The sequence below is a fragment of the Oncorhynchus mykiss genome, chromosome 20 (assembly GCF_057628025.1).
Source record: "Oncorhynchus mykiss isolate SJ-2025 chromosome 20, ASM5762802v1, whole genome shotgun sequence".
Lineage (NCBI taxonomy): Eukaryota > Metazoa > Chordata > Actinopteri > Salmoniformes > Salmonidae > Oncorhynchus > Oncorhynchus mykiss.
The window spans coordinates 26,336,162-26,353,581 of record NC_143041.1 but is presented as its reverse complement, the minus strand read 5'-3'; the positions used below and the strand labels follow the sequence as shown (position 1 = coordinate 26,353,581).

The following is a 17,420-nucleotide window of genomic DNA, read 5'->3' as shown; positions in this document are numbered from 1 at the left end:
TCCTTACCACAATCATCATAATAACAGAGGTGACTAATAATACTAGCAATTAGAGGTCGACCAATTAATTGGAATGGCCGATTTAATTAGGGCCGATTTCAAGTTTTCATAACAATCGGAAATCGGTAATTTTGGACGCCGATTTTGCAGATTTTATTTATTTAATCTTTATTTAAGTAGGCAAGTCAGTTAAGAACACATTCTTATTTACAATGACGGCCTAGGAACAGTGGGTTAACGCCTGGTTCAGGGGCAGAACGACAGATTTTTACCTTGTCAGCTCAGGTATTCAATCTTGCAACCTTACGGTTAACTAGTCCAACGCTCTAACCACCTGCCTCACGAGGAGACTGCCTGTTACGCGAATGCAGTAAGAAGCCAAGGTAAGTTGCTAGCTAGCATTAAACTTATCTTATAAAAAACAATCAATCAATCATAATCACTAGTTAACTACACATGGTTGATGATATTACTAGTTCATCTAGCGTGTCCTGTGTTGCATATAATCGATGCAGTGCTCATTGGCGAAAAAGGACTGTTGTTGCTCCAACGTGTACCTAACCATAAACATCAATGCCTTTCTTAAAATCAATATACAGAAGTATATATTTTTAAACCTGCATATTTAGCTAAAAGAAATACAGGTTAGCAGGCAATATTAACCAGGTGAAATTGTGTCACTTCTCTTGCGTTCATTGCACGCAGAGTCAGGGTATATGCATGCAGCAGTTTGGGCCGCCTGGCTCATTGCGAACTAATTTGCCAGAATTTTACATAATTCTGACATAATTCTGTGCATTGAAGGTTGTGCAATGTAACAGTAATATTTAGACTTATTGATGCCACCCGTTAGATAAAATACGGAACGGTTCCGTATTTCACCGAAAGAATAAACGTCTTGTTTTCGAGATGATAGTTTCCGGATTTGACCATATTAATGACCTCGCATTTCTGTGTGTTATTATGTTATAATTAAGTCTATGATTTGATAGAGCAGTCTGACTGAGCGATGGCAGGCACTAGCAGGCTCATAAGCATTCATTCAAACAGCACTTTCGTGCGTTTTGCCAGCAGCTCTGCTGTTTATGACTTCAAGCCTATCAACTCCCGAGAATAGGCTCGTGTAACCGATGTGAAATGGCTAGCTAGTTAGCGGGGTGCGCGCTAATAGCGTTTCAAACATCACTCGCTCCTTGCTCTGCATGGGTAACGATGCTTCGAGGGTGGCTGTTGTCGATGTGTTCCTGGTTCGAGCCCAGGTAGGAGCGAGGAGAGGGACGGAAGCTATACTGTTACACTGGCAATAGTAAAGTGCCCATAAGAACATCCAATAGTCAAAGGTATATGAAATACAAATGGTATAGAGAGCCCTATAATAACTACAACCTAAAGCTTCTTACCTGGGAATATTGAAGACTCATGTTAAAAGGAACCACCAGCTTTCATACCAGCTTTCATCATAGCTTTCTCATGTTCTGAGCAAGGAACTTAAACTTTAGCTTTCTTACATGGCACATATTGCACTTTTACTTTCTTCTCCAACACTTTGTTTTTGCATTATTTAAACCAAATTGAAGATGTTTCATTATTTATTTGAGGCTAAATTGATTTTATTGATGTATTATATTAAGTTAAAATAAGTGTTAATTCAGTATTGTTGTAATTATCATTATTACAAATACATTTTTTTAAAACAGCCGATTAATCGGCATCGGCTTTTTTATTCCTCCAATAATCGATATCTGCTTTTAAAAATCATAATCGGTCGACCTCTACTAGCAATAGACATTTTTTAAATATGATCATAGTATCATCTCACATCATTCTCAAACCATAATCTGTCTAGTCATCCTGCTGAATGAGTTTGCAAAATGACCCACTGGTTTGTGATTCATTAATATACATACTATTCAAACATAAAATCACTGTGAGGCCTGTTGTAACATCATGAGTGACAGAGCAGTTAGCTAACCAGGGCACACACACCGTCATTAGTGCACACTCTAACCTCTGGCTCTCTGGAGTGGATAAATATTTCATCTTCATGTGTACAACACATAAATGTAGTTGACACATAACTCTAAATTACATCCTTGGTACATGTACAATACTCTGACCTACGAGCTACGACCCAGACTTGACCTTAACGAGATCGAACATGCATACACAAATCCTGCTTTACACAACTGATGGGAGAGAAGGTTGTGTGCGCACACACACACACACACACACACACACACACAGACACAGACAGACAGACAGACAGACAGACAGACAGACAGACAGACAGACAGACAGACAGATAAATATTTTGTTACTTTATTTTTGCAAGATTAGATGTACAACTCAAATACTTTGACATATGATGTGAGTAGATTAGTATGGATTACTTTTGTCGCATCATTTGTAGACATCAATATGTTCTCAGTCATATACCCTTAAAAGTTGAGGGCAGCAAGGGTCTTCAAGGGTATCAAATTATACCCTTGAAGTTTGAGTTCTGGAACATTAACAGAGTTACAGAACACTGAGAACTACATCACCCATGTATTAATACTCCAGGTAGACCGATAAAATGTGAGATGTTTATCTGTGCACTAAAGTCCATCTCACCCCGCCACACACTCCTGCTCTCCCCAGGAAGCGAAGGTTTGTTTATGATTGGGCTGTGAACTTCTAAAAACACTAGGAAGGTCACTTGTAAAAGCCACTCCTACAATGTACCTCACATTTCTCCTTTCCATCCAGAGACAAGGATTTGGAGGTCGCTAAATGAACAGTGATGTTGTTGACTAATGATTGGAGAGCAACATGTTGTTGTTTATTATCAGTGGTACAGATTAAGTACTTGAATATGTTTACCTCTGGAAGAACCTGAGGTAAATCTACCATAATGGTAAACAGTTTTATGATTACAGCACATAGTTTGTTCAAGAGCAGCAGGAGAAAGCTAGGATCACCTTGACTTGACTATGCATCCTCATCACATGCAGCCTACAATCCTCCAAGCTCATTCCGAGCTACCAAGCTAATTTCTGCATAACCTCAGCCATTCTGCATTTAAACTGTACAACCTTCTCGTTGTCATAACCTTCATAGATGGATTACAGCGTTTTGTTACAAGCTCTGATAAAACAAGGAGCTATGTGATGATAGACAGATAGATGAACACTGTCACTCTTGTGCCAGGGACAACTTTGCATTCAAACGCCAGTGAAAATACTGATACTCACTCACTTTTGTCTTACTCTCTCTCTCTCTCTCCCACCCTCTCTCTCTCTCTCTTTCTTCCATCTTATCCTCTCCCCCACCTCCTCTCTCTCCTGAATGAATAAGTCACAAGTCGGGTTCGTAGCATTGCTCTAATGAGTATGGCAGGAAGTGGCAAAGCGAGGGAATGAGAAAATGGATAAACGAGAGAGAAAGAGAGAGAAAGAGAGAGAATTAGATGGTAGACGTGGAGGAGGTTAGAGAGACAGCCCCATAGTGTTTCCAGGAACTATAGTAAATTAATGGCTTGAGTTGACTCGGACTCTGAGGTACGGCATTGGAGATTCCACTACTAGCCCCTCACAAGACAAAGATCAAACAGCCTAGCAAGGCTCCGCAATCTAGAGCCGCTGCAATTCTGATTTAAATTACCAAGAGAGAAAGTTGGGCAATTTCCTGTCACCTTCCAGCCTTAACATCATCTTCTCTGAATTGCCGTTATTATCTTTGTATATCGGAGTTATTTGATGGTTATTTCCTTCCAAATATATTTGCAGATCGTACAACGTGTTCTCAGTTCTCTGACTGGCCTAACATGCTCTTCTACAGATGGAAATCTAACTAAAGCGATCTGTGTCTTTTACAGTGGAGATCCAATTTATGACGAATCGATGCAACTAGAAACAACCATCATCATAGTAATCAACATCCACCACAAACAACTACCACCAGGTCGATAATCAAGGGCCCCCATTACCATAATCTTTACAGTCTTGATCATCATCTCAATTAGGAATCAGATTAATAATGGGCTCTGGTCTACTTTTGGATATGATATCCCTCATTTGCATAGGCAAAGAAGCCAATGAGATGCAGTCTCAGGCTTTGGCAAAAGACACACGCACATACACAAAGAGTTTGCAGACTGAACTACGTAAACTGTCCACCACTCCATTGTATGAATCCTCCCAGCGCGTTGTGAAGTCAACTGCATGCAATATAGAGATTATCATCATTAGCACTTTTCCCACAGTGCACCTCTGGGGAATGGGACCTATGGGATCTATGTGATGGGAACAGCACACGTTGGAAGCATGTCAACGAGGACGACTCAATTATTCATTGTTATAGCTGATTTCTATTTCGAGTATGTGCATGTTCAAGGGCTTGGCTCCAACAGGAAGCCAAAGGTAGCTTATATAATGCCTATTGAATGCTCGATTAGTGTGTCTGTGACTCGCTTTCAAATCACCCTCACACACACTCAGCTTTCCTCTGAGAAACTACAGTAGTCTCAGGTATCCCGGAATATTTGGAATTGAAAATGAGAGAGCGAGAGAGAGAGAGACAGAGAGAGAGAGAGAAAAGCAGTTATCAAATCTCATTAGTGTTATAAAAATATGGGAAAGTTTGCAGCAGGCCTGACTTTGTGTGGAAGCGATTGGCTCAGTTTCTTTTTACTGATCAAAGGGAATCACTCATTTAAAAAATAAAAAAAACAGTACATTCTGTGTGCCGGGGCTCATCTTGAGTACAGGGCTTCACTTGGCATCAGCACACAAGAGGTAAAATAAATCTGTGTACAGTGTGTGGGCTCAACTAAGCAAAGACTTTTCCCATGAATCATAACATTGCTTTTACTTTCCTTTAAGCAATTAGTCTACTCTAGAAGATATATATATTTATTTTAGCTACGCTGGGAATGTAAGTGGATTTGATATGTTGGTTCTGTCAAGAGACGTTTAGAGGGAAGGAATGTTATCACCACAACATGCCAAAGTGCATCCGTCATCTCCACCTGGCAAATGAAGGGCTCTTCAGTTCTGTTATTATTTTACTTGTTACTCTGAGGGAGAAGAGAAAAGCCATTTTTCTTATTTTTTCCATGACACACATTTCTATAATAACTTCTTGTTGGTATCGTATGAGAATGCAACAATCATTTCCAACTGCCGTTATAGTCTCATGAAAGGAGGGGGGAGAGAGGGAGAGAGTAGGGGAGAGACGGAGAGCTCATCTGGGGAGAACAAAACAGGAGTGATAATAGTGAGAACCGTCACAACCTCCCTCTCTCTATGGGCATCCCAGGCCTTGTTCTGTCTACATTGAGTCATTTTAAACGGAGAAGAAAAGTGGCTTTTGAGAAAGGCAAAGACAGAATGGAGAACAAGCAATTTGCCTGCTCAATAAATGCCCTGTAATCTAGTGGCAGAGAAGAATGCCACGCTTCTCTGGCTCCCATTTCTCTCTCACTTTTCTCTCTCTCTATTTATCTTCTCTCCCCTCTCCATCATTTTCAGTTCAGCAGAGAGTGAAACGGAGCTGTGTGATTCTGATGTTGTGTTCTGCTGGGTGGTGCTGGTTTTTAGGCCCTGCTGTTATTGGAACAGTACAGGAACAGGATGTTTGGAATGAATGGCCGAGGGTTGCTGTCACCTGGTTGGCTGGTTGGAAATGGGAACATTACATTTTTTTTTTAACACATTCTAGAACTCAATTTCTATAATACCGGTAGTCTCTATTTCAAATGCTATTTAAGAACAGGGGTGTGGACCTTCTGTATGAGAAATACCTATTCTCATATATCCCGCATACAGCTCCAATGTTTTGGCATGAGTGACCCATCACGTCTGTTTTTAAGCCTTGGAGAGGAAGATAGAAAGTGCCTTTCACACACAGCCAACAATGGCAAACCGTTCTCATCTATCTAGTCTATTAAGAACAATAGTAATGTTTCCGTAGGGATCTAGAAGACAAATAGACCCCTGAGAACACACCACAAAGGCACAAAAGCCTATACAGGATACAGCCATTGTCTGAGGCTAGACAAAGCAATAGTTTCAAAGTGCTAGTAAAAACAGGTGTCATTAAACCAATGAAAAATATTTACGTAACCATTTAACTAGAATATAGAAGTTCAATGCTAAATCCGTCAACTGAACTTCCCAGCAAAACCTTGAATGACCTCTGATTCCTTTCTGTACCAATTGGATCATTGATGTCTTATCAGCCATAACCTTTTACTCTCCAATACCAGCCTCCTGTCACTACTTATCAGGGTTAACATCTGGAGGCACTGCCCAGGCCTCTACTATCCTGTCCAGGGGTGCGTGTGATGTCTTCGCACCACACTGCAGTGGCAGAGATACAAGAGCAGTACATAGTTCAGTCCGGGAGCCAGCCAATCACGCTCAACTATCTCTCTGCTGAGGTTGTGTCACCTGTCGTGTCCCATCATTTCTGGTTTCACCTCGCTACACTGTGGCTCCTCATCCTGACAGAGGAGAGTGGAACCGAGCAGGGCAGTGACACATACCCCCTCAAGGGAGAACAGGAAGGAAGGCGACACAGTGAGAGACCTGAGGTTTCACGCCTAGTCAACGTGCGAGGTACAATAAAAAGCAGTTACCGAGGCCAGGGCATATGCTGGGTGTTAGTCTTTACTAGTTACTCCATTCAACAACCAAACACAAAAATGGGATACCAGAAAATGAGGATGTCTTGACCTGCAAATACAATTTGTGTTTGTTTATTAGACTAGGATCTGGTGTTACCTGGTATACATGGTAGGCGTTAGAAGCGCGTCCTTGCAGAAACACAGAGGGAATCCAGACATTGATGAGAGCACGGTGAGCCCTGCGGGAGAGGAATACACAGTAAGGGTTATAGATACTGTAGTATTCGTCGCAGGAAAGCTGTCATTCATAAAATATACTACGACATTAAAGAGAGAGTCTTCAATAGAATTCACTACTACTACGCTTATATGAAGATCACGTTGTCAGGAAGCAGAAATCAGAACCACTACGGTATTTGCCAGGCTACCCATCCATACCACCACGGCCACTAGCGTTTCTTCTCCACGATGAATGCATGGGGAAATCGACAGAGCAGCGGAATTCAATTCAGGATGAGTCGTCAGGCAAAGAGAGTATTAAACCATGAAAAAATGGCTACCTACATAAAAACTCCAGGAGGAGACCTTTCATTAGGGAAATGGAAAGAACCCAAAGGGAGATAAAATGTGAACCTGTATGTGGTTTGACCTCTGCTCCTCACTACCTCCCACCAGAGGATATTACTACCATCTTGCTGGAACACAGTGTTTCAGACACCCAGGGTGTGTTCAAAATCGCACACTATCCCTATATAGTACACTACTTTTGACCAGAGCCCTATGGGTACTGGTTGAAGGTGGTGGACTATATAGGGAATAGGCTGCCATTCAGGCACCCAGTAATAGTCAGGTGTTACAGCCCTCTAGTCCTCTACCCCTGTTCTCTGTGTTTAATAAGAGACATAACTGATTTAAACAGCACAGTGACACAGCCTCCCTCCCTCCTCCCTCACAAAGGTTGCACAGTGTTCTCTTTTCCCCGGCGCTAACGAGGACATGAGGAAACTGGTCAAGTGGGTGACCACCTTGGTTCAACTCTGTTTTAAACCACTCCTCTCCTAATGAGACGACAGGGGTCATCCCTGGACCAGAAGAGCTAGTGTCAACAGGCTTTCTTTACAAATAGCCATTTAAAAATATATATATTTTTTTTAAATTCTACATTTTAGTCATTAGCGGATGCTCTTATCCAGAGCGACTAAGAGTTTGTGCATTCCATCTTAAGATAGCTGGGTGAGACAGCCACATGTCACAGTTGCATTTTAACTACCTTTTTCCTCAATAAAGTAGTTATCATAAAGTACTAGCCAGGTTCTATTAGCAGTTAGTACAACACCTGTATATACACTGCATGTACAGAACACTAGGAACACCTTCTGTACCCCCTTTTGCCCTCAGAACAGCCTCAGTTCTTGGAGGAATGGACTCTACAAGGTTTTGAAAGCGTTCCACAGGGATACTGGCCCATGTTGACTCCAATGCTTCCCACGGTCATGTCAAGTTGGCTGGATGTCCTTTGGGTGGTGGACATTCAAATCAAATCAAGCTTTAATTATACAGCACATTTCAGACATGCAATGTGCTTCACAGGAAAATAACTAATAAAAACAATGAAAATAAAAGCTGAACTATTTACAAGAAACATAAGACAAAAAAACAAAATAACGGAAAAAAAGTGAACGACTAAAAAGCACGCTAAGGAAAAGCAAAGCTAAAAAGATGCACACAGGAACCTGTTGAGTGTGAAAAACCCAGCAGCGTTGCAGTTCTTGACACTCAAACCGGTGCACCTGGCACCTACTACCCCATTCAAAAGCACTTAAATCTTTTATTTTGCCCATTCACCCTCTGAATGGCACACACACCATCCATGTCTCAATTGTCTCAATGCTTAAAAATCTTCCCCTTCATCTACACTGATTGAAATGGATTTAACAAGTGACATCAATAAGGGATCATAGCTTCCACCTGGATTCACCTGGTCAGTCTATATCAGGGACAATATTTTGTATACAGTAATGTATGTTTACAATATACAGAGTATATAGCTTACCATGAAAATGGGTTAGTGTCTTATGACTGGGGATCTACAGGGCTGGGGTTGTCCTCCCCTGATTTTAAAGACTGTCATTCTCACTTAATGTCACAGATTTTCAAACAGAGAGGTAGAGGTAGAGAGCAGCAGCGAGAGAGGAAGAAGGATATTTTCAGAGATGTCTGAAAACGGTCACCTACCTTCCCTCACCTGAGGTGATAAAGATACACATGATAATGACAGAGCTGAGCCGTGGTGTCAGAGATACACATATACATATACAGTGCATGACTTTTTCCACATGTTGTTGTTACAGCCTTATTCTAAAATGTATTAAATTGTTGTTTTTTTTCCTTCATCCATCTACACACAATACCCCAGACAAAGCAAAAACAGGTTTTTAGACATTTTTGCTAATTTATTCAGCAAAAAAAATCTAACTTAAATATTACATTTACATAAGTATTCAGACCCTTTACTCAGTACTTTGTTGAAGCACTTTTGGCAGTGATTACAGCCTAGAGTCTTCTTGGGTATGACGCTACAAGCTTGGCACACCTGTATTTGGGGAGTTTCTCCCATTCTTCTCTGCAGATCCTCTCCAGAGGAGGTCTCTCCAGAGATGTTTGAAGGGCTTCAAGTCTGGGCTCTGGCTGGGAAACTCAAGGACATTCAGAGATTTGTCCCGAAGCCACTCCTGCGTTGTCTTGGCTGTGTGCTTAGGGTCGTTGTCCTGTTGGAAGGTGAATCTTCGCCCCCAGTCTGAGGTCCTGAGCACTCTGGAGCAGGTTTTCATCAAGGATCTCTCTGTACTTTGCTCTGTTCATTTTTCCCTCGATCCTGACGAGCATTGACTAGCCTCCCAGTCCCTGAAAAACATCCCCACAACATGATACTGCCACCACCATGCTTCACCGTAGGGATGATGCCAGGTTTCCTACAGACATGACGCTTGGCATTCAGGCCAAAGAGTTCGATCTTAGTTTCATCAGACTTGTTTCTCATGGTCTGAGAGTCTTTAGGTGCCTTTTGGCAAACTCCAAGCGGGCTGTCATGTGCATTTTACTGAGGAGTGGTTTCTGTCTGGCCACTCGTCCTTCTGTAAGGTTCTCGCATCTCCAGAGAGGAACTCTAGAGCGCTGTCAGAGTGCCCATCATGTTCTTGGTCACCTCCCTGAACAAGGCCCTCCGATTGGGGTCTGAATACTTTCCGAAAGCACTGTTTATAGTAGAGATAGACAGACACTGCTCATGCGATAAGAGATATACTGTAGATGTAGATATGGGGAGATAGAAGGTGCTTACGTCTCAAAATCTGATAGGCTGGGGTCGTCAGAAGTCTGGCTCAGGTCACCAGGAACCTTTATTCAAAAGTAAGGAGAGGAAGAAGGAGCGAGAGAGAGAGAGAGAGCAAGAGAAACAGCAAAATGTCACTGTTTATACAAAATGTCACTGCGTTACTATGTCAGCTACCTTTCATCCATTTCTACTTTACACAACCCTCTGTGTCTGAGCAGCAGGGTTGGGTAGATCCTGAGGGAGAGGGCGTCTTTCTGTGTGACCAGTGGAGCAGAGCACTGTGACATTACTGTACTCTGCCCATCCCCCCCATCCCATCACCACCACTCTCACATCAACGTCCTGTACACACAAAAAAATAACAATTGAACTCATAGTGTAGTGCGTGACACCATAGGGCCTCTTGTTGTTGTTAATCCCTGGATAGGAGGGAGCGGCAGAGTTGGACACTATTACCAAGCGTGGCTGTAAGGGATCCATTCCTATAATCTGTCTTCTCCTCAAATCCCCCCACAGCCCAGGGACACATGCAGGGGTAATTCTTTGTGTGTGTGTGTGGCGGGGGCTGTGTTTATGTGTGTGTGTGTGCTTCAACAGCCTTTTGTCTTTCATTTTCAATGTGTGGACTGTCTATTAATAGAACAAAATGGTCTGATGTAGAGAGGATGAAGTAGGGCTCTCACACCCCAGAGACAGGGCCACAGGGCTGGGAAAGAGGGGGCCACATCTCCTCTACTCCCCTCCTGCTCCAGCCCCAGGGACCAGAGAACCACACATACAGCTTGCCTGGTCAGCCAGCCAGTGTGCGGCCAAAGCTGGGCCAGCAGATGATGGCTGGAGCTCTGGGATAAGAGGTAGCCTGGGGTAGTTGATTTGTTACCGAGTGGCCGGCAATCTCCCATGGGTGTGTGTGTGAGTGTGTGTATGCAGGCAATGTGTCTCTGTAGAGGGTAACTCACAGGTCCTCTGAGATCAATGAGTTCCTGTTTCATTTGGTTGATGAGGTGGTCCTTGGCCATCAGAGAACGGTACAGACGCTCATTGAACTCTATCAGCTCGCCATGCATTTCAGCCACCTGGTATAAACACACACACACAAATACACACAGGGTTAGTTACAGTTTGGAACACACACATGATCCTTGCAGCTGTATATGAACTGAAACAACAGACTCCAAGAACAAGTCAACAATGATACACAGTGGAACCGTAAGATTGACAGTTTGGCCAATCAGCTAATCGGATGTGCACACACACACAGGGTGGTTGAGTCCAGGCTGCTCACGACATCAGCTGTCAGTGTCCATAACAGACCTGGACAGGGTGATAGGATTCTGCCACCAGCATGTCACAAACAGAGACAGCCAGATAGTTGTGACATGCATTCATTTGTCTGGGGACATCAGGTGTCAGGGTAGATTGAGGAAAGGGACGTCTGGGTATGACCGGTGAATTCTGTAATTTTTGTAGCCGTCACTGACCCTAATACACAGAGTATACCACCTCAAACACACTGGGTTTAAATAAGACATCATAGAGTCTCATTTGAAAGTGAGACAGAATGTTTTAGCCTGGTTGTTGGTTTTTTGAAAACTACCAAGGAATTCACTTCAGTACCAGGCTAGTTTAAGAATGGTTATTTTAAGAAAGCTCTTTGTCTGTTATTATGAGGGAGAGATATAATTATAGTAGTTAAAAAGCAAGGAATAATGAAGACAATTATTATCTTATAGCACAAAGTTGAAAAATAACCTCAACATGGCATCGGGGAGAGGTGAGGAAACCAAGTTTTCCTTTGTTATAGTTTTCCAGCTTGGCTATAATTATCTCATAGTTAGCTAACATTTCAACATTCACCTAGGTTTCTAGGTCACTATTAATAAATACAGTTGTTTTTAACTTTCCAGACTTCAGATGAATGAATTCAAACACAGTGACCTCAGGATCAGGTAGAGAGATTTGGACATTAAAATGCAGAACTTGACATCTTTGAAGGCAGCCCCATCAAAACACTCCTGCTTCCACTGCTTCTGCTTTGAAATGCACTCAACATTCACCTTCCCCATCTCAGGAGTTAACCTGCAGCTTCCTAGAAGTTGTCTAACTCTACAGAGACCGGGAGAGACAACGGGCGTGTTGAACGATGTGAACACACCCACCCACCCACACAAACACAGGTACGCACACACACACAGGTACAAACACACCCACCCACCCACACAAACACAGGTACGCACACACACACACAGGTACAAACACACCCACCCACCCACCCACACAAACACAGGTACGCACACACACACACAGGTACAAACACACCCACCCACCCACACAAACACAGGTACGCACACACACACGCGTGTGCATGTGCACCCTCACACGTGCCCGCACGACTCAGCTGGCATTTGGAGTACCAACAGCACTAGCGAGGCCCAACAGTGCCGCATCACCTTTGACAGCCTCCCTGTGGGGAACTGTCACGGTCGTGACGATAGACGGACCAAGGCGCAGCGTGTGTAGAGTTACACATCTTTATTAGGGTGAAAACGTCAAACAAAAACAATAAACCAACAACGAAAACGTGACACCAGTGGTGGCGCACACACACACACACACACACACACACACACACACACACACACACACACACACACACACACACACACACACACACACACACACACACACACACACACACACACACACACACACACACACACACACACACACACACACACACACACACACACACACACACACACACACACAACAATATCCCACAGAGCAGGTGGGAGAAAGGGCTTCCTAAATATGATCCCCAATTAGAGACAACGATTACCAGCTGCCTCTAATAGGGAACCATACAACCCAGCCACATAGAAAATCAATGACTAGAACACCCCCCCCCCCCCCCCCTAGTCACACTCTGACCTAAACACCATAGAGAACCGAGGGCTCTCTATGGTCAGGGCGTGACAGGAACACTAAACAGCACAACAGAAAGGTTCTTAGCTACCAAGTCGGAACAACAGAACTCACTGATGGAACATCGGATCATTCTGGAAAACCCAATCCATTCATCACCTCTATTTATTTGTGCCGTAACTTTCAAATAGGACATTAAAAAAAGAAATTAATTTGAAGCGTGAAGGAACCCAATTAATTCTCAGTGAGAGGGAGCTAATCAGTTTGTTATTCTGTGGCCGCGCCTGCTGATTTGCATATGTCATTTCAGTCAGTCACAGCCACTTGCGAACCCTCCCAATTCAGTTAAACAGGCCAGGAGTGCACATGCGGTTTCAACCTCATTACTCACCATGCAGCGCTGGTCGGGAAGACAAGACCAAGTCACCACATTCATTCATTCAATGTTTAACTGGGTTGCAATTTAGAAAAGTTGTCCATTTTCTATTTCAGCTTTTCCATTAAAACTTTCTGAAATAGCAAAGCATTTTATTGATAGCAGTTAGTTTTGGTTTATGGTAAGTTATTCAGGACCTACAAACTAACTTAACAGTAAAATCAGTTGTCAGCCTCTATTTCAGGGCCATATGACAGTTCTATATGGCCCTGTTGTGATGCAGGTAATCCTGGCAGTTCTCTCCCTCCATCCCCCTTTCTCCCATACCCTCCCTCCCTCTCTCTCTCTTCCTCCCCTCCCTCTCTCTCTCTCCCTAGGCTGACAGTAGTGTGAGGTGAGCAGCAGCTACAAACTGACTTAACAGTAAAATCAGTTGTCAGCCTCTATTTCAGGGCCATATGACAGTTCTATATGGCCCTGTTGTGATGCAGGTAATCCTGGCAGTTCTCTCCCTCCATCCCCCTTTCTCCCATACCCTCCCTCCCTCTCTCTCTCTTCCTCCCCTCCCTCTCTCTCTCTCCCTAGGCTGACAGTAGTGTGAGGTGAGCAGCAGCTACAAACTAACTTAACAGTAAAATCAGTTGTCAGCCTCTATTTGAGGGCCATATGACAGTTCTATATGGCCCTGTTGTGATGCAGGTAATCCTGGCAGTTCTCTCCCTCCATCCCCCTTTCTCCCATACCCTCCCTCCCTCTCTCTCTCTTCCTCCCCTCCCTTTCTCTCTCTCCCTAGGCTGACAGTAGTGTGAGGTGAGCAGCAGCTACAAACTAACTTAACAGTAAAATCAGTTGTCAGCCTCTATTTGAGGGCCATATGACAGTTCTATATGGCCCTGTTGTGATGCAGGTAATCCTGGCAGTTCTCTCCCTCCATCCCCCTTTCTCCCATACCCTCCCTCCCTCTCTCTCTCTTCCTCCCCTCCCTCTCTCTCTCTCCCTAGGCTGACAGTAGTGTGAGGTGAGCAGCAGCTACAAACTAACTTAACAGTAAAATCAGTTGTCAGCCTCTATTTGAGGGCCATATGACAGTTCTATATGGCCCTGTTGTGATGCAGGTAATCCTGGCAGTTCTCTCCCTCCATCCCCCTTTCTCCCATACCCTCCCTCCCTCTCTCTCTCTTCCTCCCCTCCCTCTCTCTCTCTCCCTAGGCTGACAGTAGTGTGAGGTGAGCAGCAGCTACAAACTAACTTAACAGTAAAATCAGTTGTCAGCCTCTATTTGAGGGCCATATGACAGTTCTATATGGCCCTGTTGTGATGCAGGTAATCCTGGCAGTTCTCTCCCTCCATCCCCCTTTCTCCCATACCCTCCCTCCCTCTCTCTCTCTTCCTCCCCTCCCTCTCTCTCTCTCCCTAGGCTGACAGTAGTGTGAGGTGAGCAGCAGCTACAAACTAACTTAACAGTAAAATCAGTTGTCAGCCTCTATTTCAGGGCCATATGACAGTTCTATATGGCCCTGTTGTGATGCAGGTAATCCTGGCAGTTCTCTCCCTCCATCCCCCTTTCTCCCATACCCTCCCTCCCTCTCTCTCTCTTCCTCCCCTCCCTCTCTCTCTCTCCCTAGGCTGACAGTAGTGTGAGGTGAGCAGCAGCTACAAACTAACTTAACAGTAAAATCAGTTGTCAGCCTCTATTTCAGGGCCATATGACAGTTCTATATGGCCCTGTTGTGATGCAGGTAATCCTGGCAGTTCTCTCCCTCCATCCCCCTTTCTCCCATACCCTCCCTCCCTCTCTCTCTCTTCCTCCCCTCCCTCTCTCTCTCTCCCTAGGCTGACAGTAGTGTGAGGTGAGCAGCAGCTACAAACTAACTTAACAGTAAAATCAGTTGTCAGCCTCTATTTCAGGGCCATATGACAGTTCTATATGGCCCTGTTGTGATGCAGGTAATCCTGGCAGTTCTCTCCCTCCATCCCCCTTTCTCCCATACCCTCCCTCCCTCTCTCTCTCTTCCTCCCCTCCCTCTCTCTCTCTCCCTAGGCTGACAGTAGTGTGAGGTGAGCAGCAGCTACAAACTAACTTAACAGTAAAATCAGTTGTCAGCCTCTATTTCAGGGCCATATGACAGTTCTATATGGCCCTGTTGTGATGCAGGTAATCCTGGCAGTTCTCTCCCTCCATCCCCCTTTCTCCCATACCCTCCCTCCCTCTCTCTCTCTTCCTCCCCTCCCTCTCTCTCTCTCCCTAGGCTGACAGTAGTGTGAGGTGAGCAGCAGCTACAAACTAACTTAACAGTAAAATCAGTTGTCAGCCTCTATTTCAGGGCCATATGACAGTTCTATATGGCCCTGTTGTGATGCAGGTAATCCTGGCAGTTCTCTCCCTCCATCCCCCTTTCTCCCATACCCTCCCTCCCTCTCTCTCTCTTCCTCCCCTCCCTCTCTCTCTCTCCCTAGGCTGACAGTAGTGTGAGGTGAGCAGCAGCTACAAACTAACTTAACAGTAAAATCAGTTGTCAGCCTCTATTTCAGGGCCATATGACAGTTCTATATGGCCCTGTTGTGATGCAGGTAATCCTGGCAGTTCTCTCCCTCCATCCCCCTTTCTCCCATACCCTCCCTCCCTCTCTCTCTCTTCCTCCCCTCCCTCTCTCTCTCTCTCTAGGCTGACAGTAGTGTGAGGTGAGCAGCAGCTACAAACTAACTTAACAGTAAAATCAGTTGTCAGCCTCTATTTCAGGGCCATATGACAGTTCTATATGGCCCTGTTGTGATGCAGGTAATCCTGGCAGTTCTCTCCCTCCATCCCCCTTTCTCCCATACCCTCCCTCCCTCTCTCTCTCTTCCTCCCCTCCCTCTCTCTCTCTCCCTAGGCTGACAGTAGTGTGAGGTGAGCAGCAGCTACAAACTAACTTAACAGTAAAATCAGTTGTCAGCCTCTATTTCAGGGCCATATGACAGTTCTATATGGCCCTGTTGTGATGCAGGTAATCCTGGCAGTTCTCTCCCTCCATCCCCCTTTCTCCCATACCCTCCCTCCCTCTCTCTCTCTTCCTCCCCTCCCTCTCTCTCTCTCCCTAGGCTGACAGTAGTGTGAGGTGAGCAGCAGCTACAAACTAACTTAACAGTAAAATCAGTTGTCAGCCTCTATTTCAGGGCCATATGACAGTTCTATATGGCCCTGTTGTGATGCAGGTAATCCTGGCAGTTCTCTCCCTCCATCCCCCTTTCTCCCATACCCTCCCTCCCTCTCTCTCTCTTCCTCCCCTCCCTCTCTCTCTCTCCCTAGGCTGACAGTAGTGTGAGGTGAGCAGCAGCTACAAACTAACTTAACAGTAAAATCAGTTGTCAGCCTCTATTTCAGGGCCATATGACAGTTCTATATGGCCCTGTTGTGATCCAGGTAATCCTGGCAGTTCTCTCCCTCCATCCCCCTTTCTCCCATACCCTCCCTCCCTCCCTCTCTCTCTTATCCTCCCCTCCCTCTCTCTCTCTCCCTAGGCTGACAGTAGTGTGAGGTGAGCAGCAGCTACAAACTAACTTAACAGTAAAATCAGTTGTCAGCCTCTATTTCAGGGCCATATGACAGTTCTATATGGCCCTGTTGTGATGCAGGTAATCCTGGCAGTTCTCTCCCTCCATCCCCCTTTCTCCCATACCCTCCCTCCCTCTCTCTCTCTTCCTCCCCTCCCTCTCTCTCTCTCCCTAGGCTGACAGTAGTGTGAGGTGAGCAGCAGCTACAAACTAACTTAACAGTAAAATCAGTTGTCAGCCTCTATTTCAGGGCCATATGACAGTTCTATATGGCCCTGTTGTGATGCAGGTAATCCTGGCAGTTCTCTCCCTCCATCCCCCTTTCTCCCATACCCTCCCTCCCTCTCTCTCTCTTCCTCCCCTCCCTCTCTCTCTCTCCCTAGGCTGACAGTAGTGTGAGGTGAGCAGCAGCTACAAACTAACTTAACAGTAAAATCAGTTGTCAGCCTCTATTTCAGGGCCATATGACAGTTCTATATGGCCCTGTTGTGATGCAGGTAATCCTGGCAGTTCTCTCCCTCCATCCCCCTTTCTCCCATACCCTCCCTCCCTCTCTCTCTCTTCCTCCCCTCCCTCTCTCTCTCTCCCTAGGCTGACAGTAGTGTGAGGTGAGCAGCAGCTACAAACTAACTTAACAGTAAAAT

At 44.8% G+C, this 17,420-nt stretch overlaps 1 protein-coding gene across 6 annotated transcripts in view; it reads right to left on the bottom strand.

Annotated features, from left to right (window-relative positions):
• Nucleotides 1-17,420, bottom strand: part of LOC110499160 (sorting nexin-29) — a 131,133-nt gene that overhangs the window by 25,459 nt on the left and 88,254 nt on the right. For all 6 annotated transcript variants that reach the window (XR_016489446.1, XR_016489447.1, XR_016489449.1 and 3 more), the window contains 3 exons: nucleotides 10,901-11,017; nucleotides 9,948-10,003; nucleotides 6,765-6,846 (listed from right to left, as the gene is read on the bottom strand). Coding sequence is in view for 2 of the 6 variants with exons in the window: in XM_036955984.2 (XP_036811879.1) it covers nucleotides 6,765-6,846; nucleotides 9,948-10,003; nucleotides 10,901-11,017 (255 nt within the window). In the remaining 4 variants the exon portion in view is untranslated. The remainder of the gene's footprint in view (nucleotides 1-6,764; nucleotides 6,847-9,947; nucleotides 10,004-10,900; nucleotides 11,018-17,420) is intronic.